At 41.5% G+C, this 9187-nt stretch overlaps 1 protein-coding gene across 1 annotated transcript in view; it reads right to left on the bottom strand.

Moving 5' to 3' along the window:
* Window positions 1-1897: 1897 nt before the first annotated feature.
* The window catches only part of DSG2 (desmoglein 2), a 29189-nt gene continuing 21899 nt past the window's right edge, over window positions 1898-9187 (bottom strand). The window contains exons 13-15 of the mRNA XM_018555305.1: window positions 7091-7218; window positions 5132-5482; window positions 1898-3114 (exon numbers count right to left, since the gene is read on the bottom strand). Coding sequence (XP_018410807.1) covers window positions 2080-3114; window positions 5132-5482; window positions 7091-7218 — 1514 coding nt within the window. The 3' untranslated portion in view covers window positions 1898-2079. The remainder of the gene's footprint in view (window positions 3115-5131; window positions 5483-7090; window positions 7219-9187) is intronic.

The following is a 9187-nucleotide window of genomic DNA, read 5'->3' on the forward strand; positions in this document are numbered from 1 at the left end:
TGAAAATCCTGCATGCTTCATGCTTTAGTGAGCTGACCCCAATGTTCATTAACGCCACAAATTCCACACACTTTCAGAAAGCAGTTGGACGAAGGTGTGTGGTTCTTTCTGTAAAGGCGAGTAGGGTTTAATGTAAATAATAGTGGCACTGCCCATGTATGATCAGTGTAGACTTTTTATACAAAAATTATTTATAGGAAAGCCCATTATCACATCAAGAGAGTCAATAGTCAGTTCATTATCTGTGGTCTAAAACAACCAAATCAGTTGGCCAACAGTTAAAGCCAGCATACACATTTATAAGAATGCCTTATGTTTGTAGTGAATTCTTTCTCCATGGGGGACTGTGCTTTGCACACTTCTCGCGCTGTATACTAAATACAACCATTAAAGGATGAATAGCTGCTGGAACTAGCAGCAACTCGTATGCAAATACAGAACAGTGCAGGAGGACTACTAAAGGCAAACCTGAATATTTGAATAAAAATACCAAACTATGTCAAATATACATTTATTTGGCCATTTCATTTAAATGTAAAAATAGATTTAAAAGAATTTTGCTTGATTGTATTTGTCTGTAACAATGTCTATATGCTATAAAAAGTATTATTTCATTTCTCCGAGCCCCCAATCACTCCTGTCGTGCGTTTCCCGAAGTGTTAAAATGCTCAATATGAGGATTCCCATTATATTCAATGGTGCCCTTTCACAAATGAGAACCGTGCTGCTTCTCGTCATGCAAAAAAGTACAGAAGCTTTTTTTTGGCCCTACAGAGTTCAACAGAAGTGGCAGACAATACATGGCATAAGTGTTTCTGCACCTAACAGCCGGCCTCCTCTGATGTGGCAAGCAGCAGAGGGCCTGGGAAGAAATTGGGCGTGAAGATCTTCCAGATTGGGAGCTCCGATAGCGCGGTACACAAAGGCGACACAAAAACAAAAATGACCGACGCAAAACACACCAAAAAATCCTTCAAAATGACTTGAAAAGGCTCATTGCTCAATGGGGGCTGAGAGTATGAGAAAATATCTACTTTTCCCTGTTCCTCTAATCTCTTCTTGGTTCCAACTAAAGCAAATCTCTGAGATCTCAGATATACCTTTGTTCCTTGGCCAGCCAACATACTGAACCTTGACAAGCTTATCACTAATAAAAATGGCCGACAGCAGAGCCTTAGAATCAAATAAGGAATAGATCAGTGGAGGTGTATTTGTTACACCAGGGCAATCCACTGAAATCACCATTAAAGCACAACTCCAGTCCAAACGTTTTAAGTTTTAGATGGCATGATAGCCTGGAGAGGAAACAGTAGGAATCACCTAATGGGGGACACAGCATTATAAACAAAGCCTTTTTTCTAAAGCTTCTACACTCTGCTAAAATTATTTATATTGTTGCTGTTTATGTCCCTTTTTGGAAAGATCCCCCCTCACTTCCTGTTACGACACTTGTCAAATGGTAGGAAAGTGAGATGAAACCTTTACAACAGCAAAAATACACAAAAAGGTTTAACTCTCTCACATTATCCAAAGCTAAAAAAAAAAAAGCCAAAAATAATAATATATTTTTGGCTGGAGCTGGAATTTCAGATTGGGAACGGCCCCATTAGCAAGCATATGTTAACACTAATCCCTGAATATTTACACCTGAAAATGCAAAAGAAAAAATGAAAACGTACGTGGTGTAATTGGCTTTAAATATCTCTAAAAAACTTTCTATTTTTGACAATTTTTAATTTGAAGAGGTTATAAAAATATAATAAAAACTTTCTGGACTGATGAGATTTTTGGTGTTTCAATAGCTTTGGCACCAGTTGAACTTACTGTACATTCTAGAAATACAAATGTAAAGACTGAATTTAGGTTCCATCATGAGATATCATTTAGAAATGAAGGTCTATTCAGTGGATCAGCAGGACATGTGCTCTAGATTTTTTTTAAAGTTTTTTTTAATATAAAATAGTTTTCAACAAATTCTTGAATTTTAGTGCAACTTTGTGCTTTTGTATAACATCTCAGTGGCTTTGTATCAAACAAAAGCAAAACTTTCCACTAAATCGAGTGTTCCCCAAGAGTGTTTTAGGAACGAGTATAGTGTACTTTGCTGTATTTTGTCACTCTGCTTGTTGAATTCCCTACATTGCTACCGGAAGATGGAACTTCTTCCACCCCGAAGCTCCCCTTTGTATACACAGATCGTCCCTGACTCCCACTTTGTGAGATAGAGATGCTCTCTTTCCCCATACTAGAGCCAGCTGACAGCTCAGCAGGCATGACTACACTGCCATTAATTCCAGATATTGGGGTAAAATGTCTCTCTGTCACGATCATGCTTTGCCCCATAGACACATCAGGGATGCTGACAGCAGCCTTGATATTGTTACTGGGTCCAAGAACTCGCTCTGTGACCAGCAGATACTGGGAATCAGGGGCGTCTGCTACACTCATCAGGCCAGACAATTCTTTGTCAGATTTCATCACGCGTTCCGTTACCATAACATTTTCTGCATCAGAAAGATCCAACACATTGTGCAAGCTGGTAGCGGGCCGAATTACCCGTTCTGTCACCAGTACATTCTGTCTATGAACTGGCTCGAAAAATACTGTAGGAGCAGTGGTGTAGGTTTTCTCTGTGACAAGAACATTACCGCGCATGATGGGCTCTTGCACGTATCTAGAAGTGACCAGGGATTCTCCAGTCACCACATTCTCCCTCGCTACTGGTTTGGCCTCCTGAATACGAGATTCTGATGACATATAAGAAGCTTCCATTTCGAAGTCACGTTGCTCTACCTCCTCCTCCTCCTCTTCTTCCTCAACTAGATCAATATCTGCTACTACTTGTGACACTACAGCACCTCGTCTAGCTTCCTCATAGGCTGTATACTTGGATATTTCTGCATCACTGGCTACATTTGTACCTAGGCAAATATCTGCTAAGACTTTAAACTTCAGTCCCAAATCATCCAGATAGCGGTCATCTTCAAACTCGCCTTCCACTAAACTGCAGCAGCCAACAGATCCAGCAATGGATCCAGTTCCTTCCTGGGAATACATAAGGATGCAGTCTTTGGATGCCTGGGCCATGTCTTCATCAGCACACAGCATGCCTTTCTACAAAAGATAACAAAAAAACACAATATATTATCAGAAATGACAGCCATTGTTATGGAGAAAACTCAAAACATCTATAATCAATCTATATAGGCACACACACTATATATTGTCCTTTTATTTCACAATATAAAAAGGATAGTAGACCACCAAACACTAAAAAAAAGCAGTTTAATTTCTGCCCAGAGATGTTTTGCGAGTACAGTTCTATAGAAATGTCCTCTTCATGTAAAGGCTATGATCTCACACAATGTAAAGGTCAGTTAGTTTCATCAACTAATCCTCTCCATGCCCGTAAGAATAGAAGTAACAATACTAATACTGTTTATAGGGTATTATTCATATAGGGATTATGTATGAATGTGAAGAACATAAGTGAAGATTGATTTTCTATATATTCATTTGTTCAGTTTGGGAATATACGCAAGCAGACTAAAGTCCATGGTTGTGGTTGTACTAGAAGTTATTTGCTGCACATATGTTATTCATCAATCATGATGGCAGAGATAGCTAGAACCGCCCACATTCCTAATTACTGTGGAAGACTGTAAGGGTCGCTTTGCAGAATATTCCAAATCAAAGTTTATGAAGTGTTTACAAACTATGAGTTATCTCTTTACTGTAATATTTCTTGATTAAGTTATTCATAAAAGAAAGAACATTGAATTATGTATAAATATTGATACATGCACCATTATATGGTTTATATGATAGTTGAATGCTTTTTAACTTATAGTTAAGACAAGGAAAAAGGTGGGGGCATTTCTTTCCCCCATCCCCCTCACTCCTACCAGTGGTCTAAGAGTTTCAGATTTCAGCTGAAGACTATATGTCCCAGAGCTGTTATGTTCTAAAATATCTCCTGGCTCATGGCAGATGGGCGGGACATTGTCGCAAAGGAAAAAAGGGACCTATTCTCACATGCTAGAGCATTCTTACATACGGACACAATGAAGACACAAGAACTTACTTATACATTTACATAACTATTTTTATATTTAGCTTCATGCCATTTATCTTGTAATCATTTGTAACTTTGTAATTAAAACACATTTTTGGAGGTTTATGCAAGAACAGAAGCAATTTTCTCTTTTGAACTTCTTCCACCCTATATCTTCAAGACAGAAGAAGATGATACTGGAAAATCATATCTAACAATGACATTGATGTGTGTCTGCCCCACCACTAAAAGTATTACAAACTCCTGCTTCTGGATTCTCATTTATTTATATCACACATTCAGGCAGAAGGGTTACTTGTAGGGATGCACCGATACCAATACTCGTACTCACCCAAATGCTCCGATGCCTAGCCCGATACTTCCGTTACCAGGAAGCCGGACAGCAAGTCATTACAAGCTGCACGGCTTCCCGATTGACCGGGAAGCCAGCAAATCAGGAAGCCGGGCGCCGTGTAATGACGCGGCGCCCGGCTTTCCGATTGGCCAGGAATCCGGCTTCATGCTCCCTTGTCACCTCATAACGAAGAGCATGGAGCCGGCTTCCCGGCCAATTAGGGAGCCGGGCGCCGCGTTATTACACGGCCCCCGTCTTCCTGATTGGCCAGAAAGCCGGCTCCATGCTTTCTCGTCACCTTGTGATGAGAAGCATGGGGATGGCTTCCCGTCTAATCAGCAAGCCAGGTGGCGAGTCATTACACGCCGCCTGGCTTCCTTAATGGTACTTTCGGTATCAGTATCGGCGAGTATCGTAAAAAAAAAATATTGGTACTCGATACCGAAAAAACGGTATCGGTGCATCCCTAGTTACCTGTAAATTTTTGGTTCCCAAGCCTTGTTATATATATCCACAAAGCTAGCAAGAGCAAAACCAATAATCTTCAATCTACAACAATGAAAGGCCTGCACCCTGAACACTGTATTTAAAACTCTCTTCATATAGTTCCTTGTACTGTTTAAATAGATTGATCCATTTCTGTATGGAGGTTACAGAATTGCTGAGTCTTGAAAAATGGGGATAACACAACAATCACAGAGTAAAATCCCAAAGATACTTACATCAAAGAAATAGCCTCTCATGAATTCTTCATTCAGAACAGCCTGGCTCCCACCATAACCTGCAGCACCAAAGGAGACTTGAGCTCCAGCTCCACTTCCTGAGCCCAGAACACCAATAGCTCTCATGCCAGCTCCACCTCCAGCCGCCATTTCTCCTGCAGTTAGCAGAGCCCCATGTTCTTCATATCGTCCACCCATTCCATACATACTGGAACTGTACATCCCCTTAGAGCTGTAATCGTATCCGTCCATAGCTTCCGCTGCATAGCCACTGCCTTTTAGCATTCCAGCCCCAGCCCCAGCCCCTGCTCCCGCAGCACCAATAACCCCAATTGCATGTGGCATTACAGCCTGTAAAGAAAAAAAAAAAAAGAGTCAATTTCATTTCACCTAAAGACATTATTCACAGGGCAAAGTGTCTCTTTGCATCAGAGATTGCATAGATTGCATAACCTAAAAGTCTACAAAAGTCTCCTTCAGTTGCCTTTATTCACATTTATGAACAGCACTGTAATGCTGGCCAAGTGTATTTCTATCTGATTGTAGAAAGCCTACATACTGTAGTTGTTAAAGGAGAACTAGAAGGGCGAGTGATTTTCACTCATCCTCCTAGTTCGAGTCAACCTGTGACAAAGAAACTATCACACGTCGGCTCTATAGATCGGGAAGTGAGCGAACACATACCGTCCCTCGCTCACTTTCCGATCATCTTCCTGCAGAGAGCCGTGACCGTCAGTCAGCGCTCCCCGCAGGGATTCCCCCCCACCCCTCCTCTCTCCAGCGCTCAGTGGAGAAATGGACAGGGAGGGGCGGGCACAGCTGGCTCTGCCTCTAGATAGGCAGAGCCAGCTGTCAATCAGCCAGCTGGGTGGATCTCGACAGCATTGTCAGGATCCGTCCAGGGAGTCAGACACAATCTCCCCCTGATCTCCTCTCCGGTCTCTGAATGCTAAAGTGATGTGTATTACATCACTTCTGCATTCAGTGGTCATTCTCTGGTTTCTGTAGCTGGAGAGAAGCTGGTGAAGCAGATCTCTGCTTCATCAGCTTCTTTGGGGGTCCATAGGTGACAATAAAGGAGGTCTCCATAAAGAGGACCTGCAAATTTGATATCACATAAGGGGCTTCTTAAAAAAGAAGTCACATATACAAATAAAAAACACAATTTTTTTTTTAAAGTCCCCTCCCCCCCACATGCAAACATGTGATGGATGCGCCTACGTGCCAAAATGATGACTGTGCCCATTGCACCGCACATGTTACATAACACCATGAATGTCAGAGTGAGCGCAATAATTCTAGGGCCACTAAATTGATGAGCGGTAAAAGCTTTTTAAGCCTTGCCTATGGCCAATGTTGGGCATTGTAGTTTTTCGAGTTTTTTGATGGGCACATGCAATTTTATGGCTTGACATGTTCCCCGTTTAACCGACGTGACCCCGTCTTTTATATTTTACAATATATTTGGGTAATAATAAAAATGTTTGATAACGTGAGGGAAACTTTTTGGTGTTTTTCTTTATATAATAAACAAAAATGTGATTAAAAACACCACCAGAAGAAAGCTCGGTCTGTACCAAAAAAAAAAAATATAAAATTAATTTCAGTAGAGCATTGCATGACGGAATAAATGTCAGTCAAAGAACCTGCTGAATACTGAAAAATGGCCTGGACAGGAAAGGGGTTTAACACCCCGGTCTTCAAGTGGTTAAAGGGGGCAGTATCACTCCCATTGATCTCATTACCACATATTTTTTTTGTTTATATAAATGCTGCATGTTTCAGGTTACAGGGCGTCATATAAAAATTTCACTGCAATACAGACTAGCTGCTTTTTCAGTCTAAAACAATATATTACATGTGTTTCGGTGCATTTCCACTGCGGGGATCATACCAAGGAATATTATCTGAAAAGAAGAGCAAAAACAGTTATGCTTTCATCATTATCTTAGTACTTACTGTGTCCTCGGGTATAGGGCCTTCTTTGTTGTGTATAAGAATTGTTCCTTCAGGGCCATCTTCTGGAACTGTTAAAAATCCTTTTGCTTTCGAGCCGCAGGAGCACAAAAGCAGTAAAAGTGGGACCACTGAAAACGAAATAAACAGTAAAATTTATTCTCTATAATTTATTGAAGTCAACAGCTGTTTTGAAGCCCTTAAAAGGATCGTTCAACTTCACTCTGGTAATTTTAAATACAGCATTTAAGGCAAGGATTGACTGCAGCTTTAAATAAGCAATGCAAACTAAACAAATGCAAACTAAACAAATGCTTAACTTTTTCTTCACTTCCGCCGTAGCTTATTTCAGCCACCAGAAGGCCTCTGGTGATTGGCCCATGCAAAAGGCACTGGGCCAATCACGGAGCACCAGTGCTGTAACAAAGCGAGTCACATATTCGTTCATACCTGGAAACACCAATGGGTGGCAGGGGGTGCAGAAAATGAGAGTATGTGTTGCTGGAGGGGGGCATTAAAGTAAAATTGTTGTATTGACTTACATGAGCAAAGTACAAGTTTGCTTTAAGGGTTTAAGAAAAAAAAAAAGCCATTCAGCACAACTGAAATGCTTTATAACTGCTTTGTGAGATTAAAAAATACCCAAAAGCATTTTGCTGTAGGTTGCCAGCACATGCAACACAAATATGGAAAATAACAAACAAAAATACTAGTCATGCAGTGTACTATCAATCAGGGAAGCACAGATACCGTTTTTTTTCGGTATCGAGTACCGATATTTATCGTTCGGTACTCACCAATACCAAGCCTGGTACTTCTGCTAGCATGGAGCCGGCTTCCTGGCCAATCAGGAAGCCGGGTGGCGTGTTATTACTTCTTAATTGCCCAGGACGCCCACTCCATGCTGTTTGGCCGGCTTGATGCTGATTGGCCGGAAAGCTGGCTTCCCAGCCAACCAGCACCGAGCAGACTTCCCGTCCACTCAGGAAGCCAGGTCATTACCCGCTGCCCGGGAAGCACGCACCATGCGGTCTTGCCGGCTTAATGCTGATTGGCCGGGAAGCCGGCTTCCCAGCCAATCATGCTGATGCTGTTTGGCCGGCTTTAAGCCGATTGGCCTGGGAAGCCAGCTTCCCAGCCAATCAGCATTGAGCTGGCCTCCAGGCCAATCAGCATGGAGCCTGCTTCCCGGCTATCTAGGAAGCCGGGCAGCGAGTCATTCCTGATTGGAAAGCCGGCTCCTTGTTCCCCTCGCAGCACTGACCGGAAGTTCCGGTATCAGGGGTAAGTATCAGAGCATTTGGGCGAGTACGAGTACTAGTATTGGTGCATCCCAACTCTCAATGAAAAGCAGATTTTGAATTAAAAAAAGTTCATGTTTGCTTCAGCAAGAAGGGAATGCCAAGGACATAAGAGTTACTGAGCTGGCCAGCTAGAAACATTTCTATTCTGATGTAAACCACACACCTTTGGCAGCGAAACGGTTAAACTGAACCACATTGATCTATATTCATCATTAGAAAATGCCCATTATAAAGTTCTTGCAGACATACAATAATCCATAGCAACTACCTGCAGACTCATCTTAAAAGCCTGACTATAGAATGCTAGCTTATATCCTACCAATAATAAATATTATGAAGTCATATTTATGGTGCTACAGTAGTGTCTTCCCACTCTGAAGATTAGTATTAAGGTCGGGTGGATATTATCGAGTAATATCTGGGATTGACATTTTTCTGTGTGTATCTGTGGGTACTTAAGATATGCCATTTTGAGGTTTCCTTGCTATGACTAAGGCCCAGTTTGGGGCCTGAAACATTTAAACATTTGTTTGTTGCTGCTTTTGTGTCTTTTTGCAAATAAAGTATTGGATGGACAGATCCCCATTCGAGTGCCGGTTTTTATCTATTGCTCAGTGAAGGCTCTGGCGGAAGCTACACCAGACACCGACGTTCCAGCAGCGGGATTGGAGACAAGAGGGTAGAGCTGCTCCATGTTTCTCAAGTGCTATAAGTCTGACTACATTGATTACATTTCCGTTGGTTGCTCTACATTACATAAAAAAACAAAAACAAATATATTATATATATATATATA

Source organism: Nanorana parkeri, unplaced genomic scaffold (genome assembly GCF_000935625.1).
Source record: "Nanorana parkeri isolate BGI_ZX_2015 unplaced genomic scaffold, ASM93562v1 scaffold191, whole genome shotgun sequence".
In the NCBI taxonomy this organism is placed as follows: domain Eukaryota; kingdom Metazoa; phylum Chordata; class Amphibia; order Anura; family Dicroglossidae; genus Nanorana; species Nanorana parkeri.